General features: G+C 44.5%; 1 protein-coding gene across 7 annotated transcripts in view; it reads right to left on the bottom strand.

Moving 5' to 3' along the window:
- Positions 1–80: 80 nt before the first annotated feature.
- cdc42bpab (CDC42 binding protein kinase alpha (DMPK-like) b) overlaps positions 81–17,924 on the bottom strand; it is an 86,022-nt gene continuing 68,178 nt past the window's right edge. For 5 of the 7 annotated variants that reach the window (XM_071528973.1, XM_071528972.1, XM_071528974.1 and 2 more), the window contains 17 exons: positions 17,468–17,551; positions 17,235–17,340; positions 16,654–16,790; positions 16,071–16,210; positions 15,776–15,857; positions 14,809–15,028; positions 13,859–13,921; positions 12,974–13,227; positions 12,208–12,332; positions 11,729–11,943; positions 11,150–11,247; positions 10,889–10,973; positions 10,148–10,271; positions 8,933–9,050; positions 8,139–8,256; positions 7,406–7,563; positions 81–3,333 (listed from right to left, as the gene is read on the bottom strand). In XM_071528973.1, coding sequence (XP_071385074.1) covers positions 3,202–3,333; positions 7,406–7,563; positions 8,139–8,256; positions 8,933–9,050; positions 10,148–10,271; positions 10,889–10,973; positions 11,150–11,247; positions 11,729–11,943; positions 12,208–12,332; positions 12,974–13,227; positions 13,859–13,921; positions 14,809–15,028; positions 15,776–15,857; positions 16,071–16,210; positions 16,654–16,790; positions 17,235–17,340; positions 17,468–17,551 — 2,259 coding nt within the window. In that variant the 3' untranslated portion in view covers positions 81–3,201. Of the gene's footprint in view, positions 3,334–6,066; positions 6,142–7,405; positions 7,564–8,138; positions 8,257–8,932; positions 9,051–10,147; positions 10,272–10,888; positions 10,974–11,149; positions 11,248–11,728; positions 11,944–12,207; positions 12,333–12,973; positions 13,228–13,858; positions 13,922–14,808; positions 15,029–15,775; positions 15,858–16,070; positions 16,211–16,653; positions 16,791–17,234; positions 17,341–17,467; positions 17,552–17,924 lie in introns of all 7 variants that reach the window. The other 2 variants (XM_071528971.1, XM_071528976.1) reach the window with 2 other exon arrangements.

The following is a 17,924-nucleotide window of genomic DNA, read 5'->3' as shown; positions in this document are numbered from 1 at the left end:
AAAAAAAGAAAGTTTCAAAGAGGTGATTGTTTTGGAATAAAACCAGCTTAGTCGCACTCTTGCACCCCCCCTCCCCCCCAAAAAAACCTCTCCTCTTGATATAAAATGGAATCCTAAAAAACACTTGGAATGGGTTGTTTGGAGCGACTTTGTTGCACTTCAACAGGGGAATAAAACTTCGGCAGGAATGAACACCAAAGTCTTTATTTTATTTTTTTTAGATAACTCTATAACTGGAATATACTGGGAAAAAAAAAAAGGATCTTGATACACTTCAATCCAGCCACAGCTCTACACCAACAATGATCCTCATCCACATGTTCTGCCCGAGTGAAAACAAATACTCTCCGAACTCTCAGAACGAAATCAAAGCGACATTTGTAATTGTCACCTGTCCCCTAGAGACCGGGGCCGGGTTTCTCAAAAACCACTTGATAAAGCACTAAGATCCTCTGCTTAACACTTTACTTGAAGTGCAGCATAAGCCCATTTATAAGAGGATGTTCGCTATATTCTTAAAACACTGGAAAATTACAGACATTACAATGCGACGCCACACTATAACAGCATTGTAATACATTATGGTTCTAGTTTTAAAGAGAGAGAGAGTATTAAACTCCCATCTCCTGCACATTGTCTTATTACATATTACACCATGTTCAGATTATGATTATAATGTTCTCATGATGTGCTTATGATACCTTATAATGTCTTACGAGCAACCCTTCAAGTACAATGCTACGGATCCATTTGTAAGCTGAAAGAAAAAAAAAACAAAAAAAAGATATTAGAGGTAACAGGTTTGCCCTTCTACTGGATTTCAATAGTAAGTTTTTGTGTCACGTGATTTTGAAAATGCTTTTTCCACCCCCGGGGAAAGAGAAACCGGGTGGAGGAGGGAGGGGGGACACTGGTTTTTGAGAGACCCAGCCCGGTTAATTTACAGACACAACGGTTTGCACTGAGGTCATTTCATCGGCAGACAGTATTTGACGCCCCAAGCAGTCGACCCAAGACAGAAGACAAGAGGGTTCGGTTAACAGAAACACCAAAGTGCTGACTTTTCTCGCAGCATCACCTTTATACGTTTTTTTTTACATTCTCATTTTTAGGGTCGTTTTTCTTCTCTCTTTTTTTTCTGACTAACATATCATCAAAACATTCTTCAGAGTAAGCAAGGCCGTTAGAAAGACAGTTTGAAGACGGGCAAAGTCTCTCTCTTTTTTTTTTTTTTTTTTGGTTACAACAAGCTTCTCCTCTGCAAGTGGAAGGACTGACTGACCAGCTGGCTGTTTGCATCCGGGGCGCCACAGGGAATTTGGAAACACACACATAAAGGTCGACAGTGATCAACACATCGGAAACTGTGATCCCACCTCTGATAGTTAGAAGCGTGGAGAGGAGGAGGGAGGAGGGAGGAGGGAGGAGGGAGGAGGACAAGGCATTTGCTGCATAAAAAACACCAGCTCAGTGTGTGTGTATACCGTATATGTGTGTGTGTGTGTGTGTGACAGGATCTTTGTGATAGGACTATTGCGTCAGATAAATGCACGTGTTCACTCTACAGTACGGGCAGTAGTGTTGATCCATATATACGAGTTTCTTCACTCAAACGCAAACCAAGTGGGAAAAAAAAATAAAAAAAAACAACACTCGACAACGCGTGTCATACATACAATAGAAAACAAAACGACAAATCTAAAAGCAATCGGTAAAAAGGAAAACTGGAAAGTGGTTTAAAATGGCTTTCGTGTGAACACAACCCCAAATCACTCTCAAAACAAAAAGGAAAAAAACAACTTAAAAGAAACGAGGATTTTTTTTTTCTTCCCGTGTATTTCTCTATAGTATTTTCCTTATCATATATTACTCTCTACTTTGAACCTATGTACATTATTGTGATGGGAATCGGCGTTTTGCAAATTGGTCGGTTTGGTGTACAGCAAAGTGTTCAATGGAAGGTCTACACGCTACATGGAGGAATGGTCCCGGACCGCTGGATGATGTCACTCACACTGGACCGATGAGGAGAGAGTAGCACAGAGGGCGCCGTGATGATGTCATCGGGTAGAATGTTCTGTCAGCTTCTACGAGCCGGCGGGGTCAGCTACGCCCCGCCGCGTTGCTTATTAATGCTGCTTATAGCTTTTTGCTGATGGCGGAACGAAAAAAATTATATAAAGTCACTGCACTTAGTATCACTTTCATGAGCAAAATGAAAGAAAAAAAAAAATATATCATTGCTTTCCTTTCTCCTTTTTTTGTTTGTTTACATTTTTCAATTTTCCCGGGTTCTGTTGCCAACTAACACCCAAAGAGAAAGCAACGGAGGGAAGTAAGGAGCCGTGGGATTAAAAATCCACTCGTTTGCTTCCCTTTCCTCGTCTAAAGATTGATAAATAAATTAAAATATTGTCCCCTAAAACCCAAAGGGTCCTATGTACAAGTACAAATCATTTTCTCTCAATAATAATCCTCTTCCTTTTTGTTGCATCTTGAGGTTTTCGAGTGTCTCTGAGCGAGGCGGATCACCGGAGGACTCGGCTGGGGGCGTCGAGTGCTGCGAACAAAGTACTGCGGACGAAGCTCCGCGCTTCCGTTAACGGGGTTTCTAGCAAAAGAGCCGATCGAAGGGGCGGGGAGGAAGGGGGGGGGGGGGGGCGATGAGAAGTATTCATTCCTATATCATATGCCCTTTCCTAATAAACACACACACACACACACCTGCAAGCGCACACAATCTCTTTCAAACATACAAACGCACACACTCGCACTCTCATACAACCCCAAACACACACACACACACACACACACACACACACGCACACAAACATTTGATAAACACACGACAGCTTCTCCCCCAGAACTCCCCTCTTATTCAAAGAGGCGACAGACCGTTTCCCTGTGTCGATGAGGACATTTCTGCCCCGTCTTGGAAGTGTAGCGGGGGCGGGCGGGCCAACCGGGACAAATCGGGGGGGGGGGGGGGGGGGGTAAAGTAAAGTAGGTAAAAGTGGGACAAACGCATATCAGGAGGGACCAGTGGACAGCGGGTGCAGTTCTCTGGGCAGTGAGGGGAAATATTGAGATAAGATACGAGAGGCCGGGCCCTGCGAGAGGGGAGGTGGGGGGGTGGGAGGATAAGGATTGGAGTCCTGTGCTGTCAGTCGGTCGGTCGGTTGATTGGCAGGCGGGCGGGGCTCATGTGTCCCAGCCCATCCGGTCTGTGCTCTCCAGCGAGAGGGACTTGGTCTTGTGGGGGGAGGCCGGACTGGGAGGGCTGCTGAAGGTGGAGCTGTTGGAGGCCGTGGAGTGACGGGGGGAGTCCGAGTCCTGGAGTAGAGAGAGGAGGAGGAGAGAGAGAGAGATGAAAGGAGAGAGAGAGACAGAGATGGTGAGAGAGAGAGAGAGGGGAGATTTTAAGATGGAGAAAGCGGGGAACGAGGGATAGCCAGAGTGATGAAGAGGGAAATGAAGAGTGTGTGATGAAGAGAGAAAGAGAAACAGAAGTAAGGTATGGACAGGTGGGGAAAAAGAATGGAAAGGGAGAGGAATAAAAAGACTAATTAGATGGTGTTCCCTTTGAAAGTTGTTCTTGTACTTAGTTCAGATTGCAGGAAACTGGAGAAAATGCTTTTAAGCCGCGGTAACAGAGCTATAAATGAACTGAGTAAATTCTTACAATTCATAAATTATTTCTCCTGTTTGTGCCGACTGAACGCTAACTAGCAACTCTCAGTTGGGCTGCAACAGTCCCCAGGGAGCTCACTGCTGTACACTTGGTTAACCGTGTGTATTTGTGTTTTTGTTTTTTTTTGTCTCAAACACAACGATCATCATCACCCCCCTCCCTTCGTTTTCCCCCCAGTTCATTCCACATCATCAGTGAATGAACAGCTCAATTGACCAGAAGTGATCGGCTGAAGCAAAAACAAACATGTAGGCAGCGGTGGGGGTGGGGGGTGGGGATGAGAGGATGGGGCTGTAAACACAGATTATGACTTGCATCCCCCTATTTTGGGGAGAAATCTGACAAAAAACAATTCTTTATGCACCGACCCTCCCCATTTGAACAAATCGACTAGAGTACAGAAAGAGAATTTAGCCCAAACACATCATTATCCTGGACCTCTGTGGATGCTGTCTGTGTATGTCATGTATATTTCTTTTTCCAGTTCAATGATAATGTCCTCAGATTGTGGGGGGGGGATCTAATTATCTCATGTGCTGTACATGTGCATCATTTTCCAGTTCAGCGATACTGTACTAGATTTAGTTTGATGTACAGTAATCATCTCCTGTTTGTATCCAATCTAGACTCCATTAGCCTCAACACATTTGGCCTCGGGTATAATGAACTGAGGGGAATTCAGTCATAAGATACACTGGTATGAGTCACTGCAAATCTGTAATTCTGTTTTTGAAAAGTGTATTATTATAATATTTTTTTTATTGTACAGCGTAGAGACATCCATGGGGACAGAATTAAACTCGGCTCATGAGCGTATCCCCCTTCAAAGGAACATCTTGATATAACTTCAGTTGGTTATTTTTCTTTGCCAGGCAAGTTTCCACATTATGGCAAAAAAAATTGTAAAAAATCTTGATATTTGTCCTTGAGCTATTCTAAAATAGCTTGTTGGCATTCTTCACCGATATTCATTGAGAGCAAGGTGTAGTTGGTGATTCCCACTGGTTTACCTATGATAGAAAGACACTTTTTTCTTGCCACAATGTGACAAGTGCCTAAAATTCAATAACAACTGAAATACAGCATATCAAAGTGTCCCTTTAAAATCCATTTAGAAGAAGAGTCTTTTTATTACAGCTCTACTGGAGTGGAGCTGCCCCAAACCCTCATCGCGACATGCATGTTCCTCACAGACACCGACTGTACCGACTTCTACTGTCATCCTACCGTCATCCTACCGTCTCGTTTCTACTGTAAGTGGCTGTAGTAAAAGCAGGGATCGTGGAGCTATGAAAATCACATGTTCACACTCCACACTTGTCATGTAAGCTGGTTGGATCTACTTGCTGGCTCTACTGAGGGAAAAGCTACATCAGCAGCCTGTCTCTCTCTCTCACAGCACACGTTAAAGTCACGATACAACGGCATTTCACAAGTCAATGTAGATGGGCAGTCATGTGTTTTCAATCAGACTTCTGCTCTTCAAAGCTTAATATATTATCTAGATTGATTATGATCCCTATGCATATTGAGATTAATATTGCCCAGCTACATTGCTTTAACAGTTTGCCTATGTATCATGGCCTTTCCGCCCATATTGACTAATCAGTTATTGAACAGTCATTTGAGCAGGAGATGCACACCAGGATTCTCCCCAAAACAAAACAGTGGTTGCTGTACCATCTTGTTTCCAATTTCCAGTCACTCCAATCTATAATCGATCACTTTGTCAGGAGTATTATCCCATATCGTCACAGCAAGTCCGCATGGCGACATCCTGGGGAGAATCCTGTGCACAGATCACACAGCGTACCCATTATATATCGCTTTATCCATATCCTTATGGCCTAGATGTGCTCTGAACTGGACAGCTCATGGTTAGAAACATGGGCAGGCCGCCAGCGAGCGGCATGGAAGCAGACATGCTCGGTGATTGGCTGGGTGGGCAGCGGTGGGTTTAAGGAGGCAAAATGGCTGAGCAGCAGCATTGCACCATTCCAACAGCATATAACACAAACCAAAGGTAATGAGGAGGAACAAGGCCGAGTCTTGGACAGAGTGAAGAGGCAACTGATGCTCCAGACCAGTGACAGACGGACTTGTGAGAAGCCATCAGATGCTGCTGATATGACCGGGGTTGAAATGGTGCAGCGAGGGGCGGTGGGACGCTGGGGCGGACACTCGCAAACCGTGACTGTGTGTGATGTGTGTGATGTGTGTGTGTGTTTTGAATGCATCTCATGCTACTATAAGTGAGTGTTTGCTCATGTGTATGTCCATGATATACTGTGTTCTATATGTGCGCGCATATTCAAGGGACACGGTGCTCACAGTTGTGTGTTCAGTGCAAAGTCATTGCAGCTGTTTGACATTACCTTCATCTTACTAAGCAGGGTCCTTAAGGCCCTTTTCAGATCGGGGGTCTTCTCCGATGGCGAGACCGCCTGCCACTGCAGAGGAAAGTTAAGACTCAGCGCCCGGCCCACAGACAACATGCTGGGGTGGGAGGGGCGAGGCAGGGAGGGCGGGGCGAGGTGGGACAGAGCTGGGTGAGGGTGGAGGAAGGCGAGAAATGGGGCAAAATGGGACAAAATGGGGCACGATGGAGGAGCCAGCGGCCAGGCGTGTGGGCCAAGAGGATGGGGGAGCGACGGGGGGGATGGGAGGCGATTCTGGAGGCCGGCTGAGGATAGGTGGGTGGAAAGGAGTCAAAGATGCCCATAACCGCAAAAGCTACTATATTAATCAATGTTTGATCCCATTCATTTTATTTGCATGATGAAATCCAGTAACCCACACTGCTGTGTTACACTGGAAAAATGTAAGGGCAATGCAGGTGGGCAGAAATGCTCTTAGCAACAGGAAATTAAGTGACACAGGGCAATACATTTAATAAAATGTTTCTATTAAGTAGGTCACTCCCTGGACAGTCTGTCACAACTACCCAAATCTTTTTACATTGTAGGTTTTATTTACGAATTGTTAAAGGAACACGACAAAGGAGGTCATATCACATAACTCAGTGTCCCAGTGTCTCCTTCAGGGATTTGAGGCAACAACTAGCCCAGAACTAAGCCCAAAGCGAGTGTCACAGGAACGGGACAATAGTCTCTACCGAGGGAAAGGACAAGGCCAGAGGTTTCAGCACTGAGTTCACTATGAAGCGCTGCAGTAGAAGTATGACATCACAGGGAGCTAACCAATCGGTCGGAGAAGTGGGATGAGGTGAGAGGCCGCACGCAGAGGCCGGGATGTATGTGGCGGATGGGATAGAGGACGGATTTGGAATGGGCAACAATGTGATCCATTTCCATCAAATATTTGATGCGCTTATCTCTAGGTTCTACATCGATATGGCAAAGAAACAGTTACTGTACAATGAGCGTATATGTGGACTTTATTTGTCCATATAAAGCAGTTGTTGGGGTCATTAGTCAAACTTATATCCAGGCAGACTAATTTCTGAGACAAGAGATCTGATCATTAACATTTAAATCAAGTAGCCATAGCACAATTTGTCCAATCGGATTTGCCCTGATTCGACAGTTAGTAGAAGTTGGAGTATGACATTAAGTCAAGATTAGGGGTTCAGTTCCCACTAGGACCATTCTAAAACGGTATGCCCTCTCAGTAATGTAAGGAATATTACACAATATCTTTCAGTGTTAGACTCCTGCTTGAGTCAGATAGAGAGTTTGGATGTATTTTACTAACCTCTCTGTCGAACTGGGAGAGAGGCGCGTCACCGCAGTCCATGCCCCCTCCGGAGGACAGGGAGCTCTCGGAGGGAGAGGTCATGGTCTGGCGTTTGGATCCGTAGCTTCCTCCTGACAGCTCCCTACGCAGCGCACTGCCGTTCTGAGAGGACGAACCTGGAGAGAGAGAGAGAGAGAGAGAGAGAGAGAGAGGAGGGATGGAGGGAGGGAGATGTTATCAAGAAGTAAGGGAGAAGCACAAAAACTCAGGCAGTGGGCGAAAGAAGGTAGAAGCAAGAATGAGAGTGACAAACAAAGTCTTTAAAAGTGACACTATACTTAATTTCTGGAGAACACAATTTGTGAAGTGACAGGCACTTTTGTTGCATACTGCATATTGTAGTATTAGCTATAACCTTTCTGTCCCACCAGTTTACTTTGAATGTATCTATTTTTTAATGTCAAATGAAGTCAAAGTGATCTTTCCAAGTACCAAAAACATTCTAAGTTTGTCTATTTTAAAAGCCACTAACCAAGGCAGGAATCTAACCAGCCTTCAGAAGTTTTTCACTATTCTAAAAATCTATTTGGTACAGCAGCTTGTACATTTTTTTATCTTCCAGTCACTGTGATCAGCAGGTGACAATGTTAATTTGAAAATGGTAGTGTAACTCTGTAACTTTGCCTTGCTGTGATGAAGTCTACTGAATCGAATCAGGTCATGAAAGGCTTCATGGGGATCTTCTACTTACGGATGCCCAGTCCGCTGCTGGCGCTCATGGAGCGGCCCGGTTCGGCCCGGTTCTTGGTGATGGATGGGATGCTGACGGAACCACTGAAGCCGGCGCGACTCTCCTGAACACGGACGTTCTGGTTTAGACACACACAGAACACAAACACACACACACACACATACACACACACACAAAAGACAGAGTGCAGTGCAGGGGAACAGGGATGAGGAGGGTGCGGAGTGACACGTACAAATATGTAGCAATAAGCACACGTGACTCACACACTCACACAAATGCATAATAAAATGGACCAAACATGATTTGACTATAGAGGTGTGGGCAGCCTAAGTGTAAACACAAAAACAGGCATGCAACAAGGGTCAGGTGGAGCAGGATCTGTGAACTTGACATGATGAGGTTTTATTATTATGTGATTCAACCTGTTAGGTCAGGTTGTAAAATGGGAAATAAAACTGAAATGGCCACTCTCTCTCTCTACATGGATTCCTCTGTTTGCATGCTGCACATCACAGGACAAGGGGAACGAAGAGGTGGCACTACTCCTATAGAAGCAGCAGGTCTACACACAAACACAACTGGAGAGTGTGTGTGTATGTGTGTCAATGTTTTTGTATGTTTGTGTTTGTGTGTGCGCTAGTTTCCCCTTGTGTTTTGTGTGTAACTGATTTTATGTGCCTGCATTTGTACCATAGTCAGGTCTTTTAGGATGTTGTGTGTGTGTGTGTCTGTGTTTATATGTGCATGTTTGCATCTATGTGTGTGCATATGTACATATATATATGTAAATATACCATGGGTAGGTCTTTGAGGATCTGGATGCCATCTCCTGGTCCCATGTGGGCAACGTGGTTGAAGTTGGTGGGGTTAGAGATCAGCTTGTTCCTCATCTCTGGATCTCGTAGCATCTCTCTGTATTGAGAACACACACACACACACACACACACACACACAAAGATGAGTACAGGCACAAATACTTGGTTAAGAGTAACCAAGGGTTTCACAACACAAAAACACATGGACACACACACGAAGGTGCAGATGTAGATGTGCGTGGACTCATCGCCAAGCACAGGAGAGCACAACCCTGCACATGTGAACAGACATACAACACATGTACAGACACACACACACACACACACACACACGTACTCTATGTACACACACATCAGTCTCCCTCATTGTGCCCTGGAATAGATGGAGGGCACCGGTGCATAGCAGAGAGATTGAGCGAACCTGAATGTGCCTTCAGCTGCCCGCTCGACTAGAACACTCCTCCATTATATATGAATTGTACATTTAGGGCAATGAGCACAGGAGTGCAGTGAATGTTTTGCCATTCGCTTTTCATACTACTGTGAACCCCCACTTAGCCACATGGTTGTGAGGTTGCACTTCAGTGTGTGGAACATGTAATATTGTGTCTGCCTCCATTGCAATGTTGTTTAACTGCCAGGCAGCTGTAAAGGTGAGTGTATGTGATTTGTAGCGTCTAGTGTCGACTACACAGTTTAGACAAAGTAATAGTCAATTTTTATCCTCTGTCGCAACTTTTCCTTCCTACTCCCATTGGCTAGTAGCGAAGTTAGTAAGGAAATAGAACAAAAATGTACGTTTTGCTTGATGAAGAAAATGACAAAAAAGAAAAAAACAAAAACAGAAAGAGGAGATGCCAATTTGTCCAGGTGAAATAAAATAAAATACAATAAGATAAAAAACGGGGTTATAAAAACAACTAACATCAAAACAAACAAAGAAGAAGAGAGAAAGAAAGACACAAAACTACAACAATTGGAAAATCAAGATGACACGCCAAAACATAACTGGATTGGATAACAGAATATAAACAACAACAGAAAACTGTCAGACAAAAGCCTGTAAAGTCAGTTTTGGGTTGCGAGAATAGTAATTAACCAGAAAAAGGCTGGAACCCACTCGTGTGATTTGCAGTAGTGAGTAGTGAGCTCTGTGTATAGTGAAGTGTGCGCCTTGTGCCCTAGATAAGCTACCTCCTCTGCTGAAGTCTCTCCTCCTCCGGCACCCTGAAGGAGAAGCGTCTCTTGTTGTTCATGCTGCGCACCATCTGCTTCCTGCTGTTGTCTGACGTCTCCGGGACGACCAACTCGTCACCCTCTGCAAGATCAGCACAACAAAACAGAGTATGTATTTACATTATCGGCTATAAAACATTCATGATATAATACAGTGGAATGGATTTTCTGAGGGAATAATTCATCAGTACCACTAGCAGAATAAATCTCATTCCTTATCTTCTCTTCTCTCTTTCTACAACAATGTGCAATTAAAGAATCTTTTAATCAATGAAAATTTAAACACACTAGTTACAGTCTGGTGGCTTGGCCTGAGAATGACATGGCAAAGTTTGTCTAATTATTTTCATGGCTTTTCTGCTTTAATAGATAGGGATGAGATGAGATAGATATGAAGAATAGTGGAGGAGTGGCAGTACAGCCTAATAGTTAAAAAGTCCCGTATCTGAGATGTCCATCAATATCCATGTGTCCTGTCAAAGTATTCTTGATCAAGATGCTGAACTGAATGTATGCTAAATGTCTAAAATGTAATTGTAAGAGTGAAATAAAAGAAGGGTGAGTGAGAAGAGGGGATTACATGTGATTAAGGATGGAAACGAGATATAAAACCATGAGTGTGTGTGACTACATGGTAAGCTTCCCGATTCCTGAGACCGCAGGACACCACACACACACGACACATTTCTCAACTCTTACCGGCCATCTTGTTTCTGAAGTAGATGAGCCGGACTGTCTCCAGCCCCAGCAGGTTCAGAGAGCCGTCGACGTTCAGAGGTCGCACCTGCAGGGGAATCAGAGAAGACCACCTGTCAGTTTGAATTCATTTATTCAGGCCACCAGGTGGAGCCAGAGAAAGCCTCACAGAATCAAGTCATCTCATCTGCTGCCCAGCACATTTCCTTCATTTGTGCTGAAGGTTCAATAACGCCACATTCACCCTTAGCCCACAGCACTGACCTTCTTGAGTGGGATGGTCTGGATCCACTCCATGGTGTTGACGTCAAACACATCGACAGCGTTCTCACTGTACACTGACAGGTAGGGGGCGTTGTAGCCTGGAGAGAAGAGGACACCACTTTCAGTCTTGTCTTTGGTATTGTTTTGCCTTTCTCTGTTTTTAACATTTTCCCTATATTTCTGTTTATTTTGTTTATTTTTTTCATTATATAGTGTATTTTTTATTGGTGCATATTACATGGTATATGGTGTTATTTGATGGTTTGATGTATTTGCTTCTTGTTCTATTTTAATATAAAAAAAAACCATTCAAACATAAAAATCTGCTATACTTTAATATCAAGCAACATAAGATGCCACTGTGACAATTTCATACTTTTTCATGTTCAAAAGAAACAGAACAGCACCTGAAAAACTTTGGGACAGAAAAAGCAGCACCCTTTTCCCAAATTCTGTTCATTTGTGATCAACATGATCTGACACCCAGTTTATCCCCATAGTTCATCCATGTTACTGTGTTTTTTAATCAATCTGCTTCTATGTTTTAGCACTGTACAAAACTTAAAGGCGTAAACTCACAGGCAGCGTTGGGCACCGCCGGCCACATCAGCTCCTGCTGGCGCGACCTGCGGCCCTGGGAGTCCACATACACTCCGATGGCGCTGAAGCACAGCAGCAGCTCCTTGCTGGAAATCTCCACGGCGCAGAGGGCGTCCAGGCTCTGTTGCGAGATGAAGGCCAGGGTGTGGTCCTCCTGGTGGAGCAGGCTGACTGGAGACATGTCACCATGGACGCTGGGGAGAAAATCACAACCACAAACAGAATTAGACATAAATTTCTTCTGTAGAATCATTTTATTCTTTAGAAATTCAGAGTTTATAGTAAGAGTGGTGGCCTGGTGGCTGATGTGACAAATCACATAGACTTGAACAATATGTGAAAATAAAAAAAGTAAACACAACAATCTCAATGTAATAAATATTTTATTACATTGAGATTGTTTTTTGGTCTGGTTTTTGAGCTGGTCTTTGTTTTGTTTTTTAAAACCGGTGTGGTACCTGTAGCGGGTGAAGCCGGCCTGGTAGCCCACGTAGAGACGCTCGCTGAGCAGACCCATCCACTGGACGGGCCCCGGGGCCTGCAGCTCCCGCAGCCGACGGTGGCGCGCCTTGCTCTTATTCACCTGGAGAGGAGGGCGACAGGTAGAGGGGATAAGATGAGATGAAACAACAAATTGAAGAATAACGATACAGCCTCTTCATGTTGGGAGGTGGTATTAGCCTAGAGGTTAGAGGAAGAGTGGTTGGTTTGAATCCCTGTCACTGGCTTGGAATATGTCCTTGAGCAACCTGTCAACAAATGTAGCTGCTCAGTGGCCAGTAGAAGTAAAAGAAAGTAGAAGACTGTGGTTGTACTGTGCAGGTGAATGAGTGGGACTGTCTGAATGTGAAGCAGGGCTTTGATGGAAAAGATAATGTGTGCTCAGTCTACTTTCCCTTGGATAAATAAAGGTTGAAAAAAGGAACAACAAACAAAACACTACAGAGCTCATGTTGGCTTGAAAGAAAGAGAGAGAAAAAATTTTTTTTAGAGTAGTTCTACTATAGAGACTGGATAATATGTTCTACCAGTTTTATTTTGTTCATCAGATTATCCAACATGTAGTGAGAGGTTCTTGGGTGGGGTAAGGTTTTAGGTAGTTTGCAAGGGCCAAAACTTTGTTAAGCGGCTTACACCTTTCAAATAATTTGCATCTTTCCATCTTCCCATTTTGCCCACCAAACACAACAGACCAACAATCGCCCAGCGGCCCTGCATCCTCACCTCGTAACATATAATCTGTCTCTTCATGGCCACGCAGAGGCAGGTGAGCGAGCCGTTGCGGACGGGGCCGGAGACGATGGCCTGGCAGCCCTTGGTCTCGGCGAGCTTGTAGGACTCGGTCTCGCGGCCGTCCAGCGCCTGCGTGGGGAAGAGGCGGACGTGGCGGTTCCTGCCGGAGATGACCGCCAGCAGCTGCTCCTGTGGGATCAGGTCGATGTGGTGCACCTTCTTGTTGTCCCCGACCCGGATGATTTCTGTGGAGGGAGGGAGGGAGGGAGGGAGGGGACAGGAGGGAGAGAAGGAATCGGACAGAGGGAGACAAGAAGAGGTGAGAAGGGGAGAAGGGATGCAGGGATGGAGGTGGGTAGATATGGATAGATGGAAATAGATGGAAAGCAGGTGGAAAGAGGTGGAGGGGACAGATGAGAGAGAGGACGGAAAGAGACAGAAAGAAGGAGATAGGGAGGGAGAGAAGGGAAGGACATAGGGAGGAAAGAAAGGGTATGGGTGGGGAGGGAAAGAAAGGAAAAGAAAAGGAAGGAAAGGAAAGGAAAAAAATAGGAGAGAGAGAGCAATTAGGGGCGGGGTTGGAGAGATCAAGGGAAAGCGAGGCCAAAGCAGGAAAGAGGGAATGAGAGAATGTAAGAAGAAAAGGAAGAAGAGAGGACGAAAGACAAGGAATGAGAGGGGAAATATGGATGAGGATAGGGATAGAGAAGGGAACAAAGTCAACACCAATGCAAACTGCAATGTCACTGCCAGCCTACTCTATTACTCTATCAAATGTCCTATGCAAAGACATTCAAAACAGCACAAGAGAAAAAAATAAAAGGATAAATGAACAAGGACAAAGAACAGGAAACAAAGCTTTCAAGGGGATCTTACCATCTTTGGTGACATGGATGACATATAGGCCTTCCTCGTTGCCCAGGGCAACACGCTCGTGATCTGAAGGCAAAGGAAATGGAGGGAGACGGCTATTTCAGTGCCAGACAGAAGACAGAAAAGGGCATTCTGTGCAGAAAATGTTCCAATCTGCTGAGTTCTATTTTCATAACACGGTGTCGTACTGCCAACCCTGGAGGGTTTCTCAGATGTAATTGCTTGTCTGAATTCAGCAGGGAGCAATGAAGGCCAAAATAATGTCATACAGAGATGAAGGTTCGGCTGTAATGGCTATTTTCTGCAGCAAATACACAAACAAGGAAGGATTTATTTTTGAGATAATGACTGTATACAGAACGGTTGAGAAAGATTGGGTAAAAGGGAAGAATGTGTGCCAGTCTAGGATCTAGATAAGCAGTAACATGTTTAAAATTAGACTCTGGTTTGGCTTGCGCATGTAGACAAGTTACTTCTTACGCTCCTGGTTGTGTGAGCGTGCAACGACTTGTGCTCTCTTATAACACACACACATCACAAACGGAAAGAAAGGTTAATATAAAAAGCAATATTCCACTTAGTTTTAACAGGGGGGGTTATTGTGCACTTGACCGCCATGAAAACCAGAATATAAGCATGAACATATTCACCAACAGTCCCGCTTTTAAGACAACAAAGCAGTCCTGGGTCTGTCATTTTGAATTTATATTCTTGGTTTACACTAAAATAGATGTGTACATTAAAATAGATGTAGTAGATCCGGTCTCCCAAACAGCAACTATCTCTCCTAAATGTTATTCCTATATTCTGGTTTTCATGGTGGTCCAGAGCCAAATAACCCCCATGTTAAAACTAAGTGGAATATTGCTTTAACTCAAAGGCCACTGGCTAGGTGCCGTATGTGTGTGCATGTGTGTGTTTTTGAATGGAAATGTGCATCCGCAGTGCCCCACCTATGATAGCAGCGGACTGTGTTGTCTTGATGAGCGGCAGGGTGCTGTCGTACGCCTCCTTGGGGACGTAGACGAAGCGCTCCTTAAGCTTGTTCTTCTTGAGGATGCGGTGGAGCTCGTTGAGCAGACCCACCCACTTGTTCCTCTCCTGGTCGCTGTCGGCCAGGATCAGGATGGAGGGCTTGTGGCTGCTGGAGGGAGAAAGCTGGGACGCCGTCACCTGAGGAGAGGAACGAGGGAGGGAAGGAAGAAAGGTCACATTAGATGTCAGATTTTTGTTTTTGTAAGCTGTTGTATGTCTCTCCGCCAGTGCAAGCAAAACCAAGTCATGTGCACTTATTGGATTGGTGATTCTGACTGAGCTTCAAAGGGACTATTGTCACAAAAAGATGACCAAAGAACAGTGCTATATAAAGATATGTAAGGAACATATTTCATGGTGACGAATGATATTTACCATAGCAATAATACACAAGAGGGCATTCTTTTTTTTGCTTTGTTTTGTTTTTTAACTATTATTTTTTGGGCATTTTTTTGCTTTGATTAGACAGTTTTAAAGTGGGGAGAAACAGAAAAGACTGGGGTAGAGAGAGGGGGGGGATGACATGCGATTAAGGTCCTGGGTCGGATTCAAACCCAGGACGTCCCAGATACATGATATGTGCCTCAGACCACTGATCCACCAGGACGCCCAAGGGGGCATTTTTTACTGTGGTTATGGGTACAATGGTGATGCAATAGGTTTTACTGGAGCACGCTTGGTCACGATAAAGAATGTGCTTATGGGTATTGAGGCTTTTACACCACAGTTACCAACAGATGTACTTTACACATTTACTTACTGGCATAACAACTAATAAAGTCAGTGCTTTATAGAAATGATCAACAGGAGTGAAATGCTTGGCTGATGGATTGGTTGAAACAGCCAGTTGCACAAACAGTAGCAATACTCTCAAAGAGAACTTACTCTGAATATACAGGGGATGTCCTTGCGGCTGGCGTGGATGACATCAGAGGCCAGGACAGAACTGACTGAAAACTCTTCGTCCCTGGATGACAGAATGAGACGGGTGGTCAGATATGAAGGAGCGCGTCACATTTAATAGTGTACATATACTTTATAACTGTTTACTTATTCTACTGTTTGCTCTTAGTATCCTGTAATCCATCCTATGTTGATACAGTGCTTCACAGTTCTGTCCACAGCTTTGGTATTAACTGTCATGCAGATTCAGTGGTGACGTGTCCTCTACTTCTCTTACCTCATATCTATGACTTGGCTGACCACTACGCTTGGCTGTGTGGCCTTTCCTTCTCCCAGTTCGTACAGGAACAGTTTGAAGTCACACACCACGGCCATCGCCCTCTGCCAGCCCTTCTTCACCCCTGTTGGCTTGGGCACCTGGGACAGACACAGAGAAGAGACTCGGTTTGATGACACTTGGACAAATCTTGAAGATCCTAGTCAAAATACCCATTTACACCTGGGTGGATGTCTAATGCAGCGTAATTCAACCAATGTTAATGTGTTGGAAGTAGAACTGTACCCATTTTGGAAGACAAAAAACTACCTGATCATTCAATATCTCTAAAATATGGAGGATCCAGGCTGTTAAGGGTCATTTTTTTTAAGCAACCAAGTTACCCACGATACTATAAAAAGTAAAATTTTATTTAGATTTTCTGCCATAAATAATTTTGTAAGATGAGGTGTAGGTTTAAAATGGTGGATACCTCTCATGGAGTAATGACTTGTTGTCAGTTGGTTGTTTGATCATTGTGTTGGACCAACCAAGACATTGTCTGAGTCCAAAGACAACCCGGACCTTTGTCAGCCTCACTTACCCTGACGTGCCCTTCGTAGGCGGTACCGATGCCCCTCTGGGGGTCGATACCCAGCGGGCCCTTGGTCTGGTCCTGGGGCACGGGACACACAGCTGGAGCCTTGTCCGCACATGTTACATGGCAGGAGAAGTTACACACTGGACAAGGAGACAAAGGGAGACCAAGAGGTTTGACCTGTCAAATCTTTCTGTATAGACATTTGACCGGAATGGAGCCCAGGATCAGGTCTTTCAAAACAGTGAAGAGATTAAATTTTTCACTTTCATAGATTTTTTTTACCTTTTTATTAGAATAAAATATAAGAACATGAATCATTCCAGGTAAAAACTAAGGAAGATTTTGGCTTGTTGTAGAACTTCATTGGAGTCTACAGGCTTAACCGAAATTGGTGGAATAATGCACAACATAATGAGATCCAACCACAGTTTAGGAGTTTAGGTCATGCACATGTCAACCAGCTAAACACCATTACATTAAACATCTTCTCCCCAAAAACCTCAACACCCATCTACTTCTTTTCACTCCCCTCCACTGTGCCCGACTCCCCCCTCCTGCTCCCCTTGCTTTATTCCTCTCCTTACCTTCGCAGGTGCAGCCTTGGCGTATGAGTCCCACCATGAGGGAAGTGCACTGGTTACACTTAGTGGGAGTGCTGAATGACTTCACCACAAACTGGTGGGCTTTGGGCTGGAGTGGGAATGAGAGAGCGAGAGAGAAAGAGGCAATGGTTATGAATTATAGTCATTTGTTGGTGGCATTGCTTGTAGGCTAGATTATTCAACAATGACATGCGACCCAAGGAGAAATGTCTAACCTTAGGTGAGGAGCGTCCGATGCTGCCATACCCCCCTGAGCGCATGGTAGGGGTTTGGACCGTACGAGGAGGATGGTCTATCAACTGCATGACAGAACCCATAACAAACATTAAGCAGCGAGCAACACACACATTCCTGTAAATCGGCTGAATTTCTGACAAATGTATTAGTGACAAAAAAACACGGTTAAAAGCCACCCAGGCCAAAGCTTCCCCAAGAAGGACGAGAGATTCTACGAGAGAGGTCGGGGGTCGGGGGTTGAGGGGACAAGTTAAGTTAAATGCTCTCTTTCTCAGCGTTGTTTCTCACTGTTGGCCCTTGGACTTGTCCATTATTGGGTTACTTGCGATTCACAAGGGTCGACTTATTCTGCAGTTGCAGTTATTGTGAGATCCTCTGAATAGAAGCTTCAGCTAAAGGCTTAATTGTTAATTGTCAATTGAGCTGTTGTGGTGG

The sequence above is a fragment of the Centroberyx affinis genome, unplaced genomic scaffold (assembly GCF_046629955.1).
Source record: "Centroberyx affinis isolate AG114_WGS23_722 - 3 ecotype Tasmania unplaced genomic scaffold, CSIRO-AGI_Caff_v1 ptg001746l_1, whole genome shotgun sequence".
Classification (NCBI taxonomy): Eukaryota; Metazoa; Chordata; class Actinopteri; order Beryciformes; family Berycidae; genus Centroberyx; species Centroberyx affinis.
The sequence above is the reverse complement of the archived record's forward strand: the minus strand, read 5'-3'. Positions and strand labels throughout refer to the sequence as shown.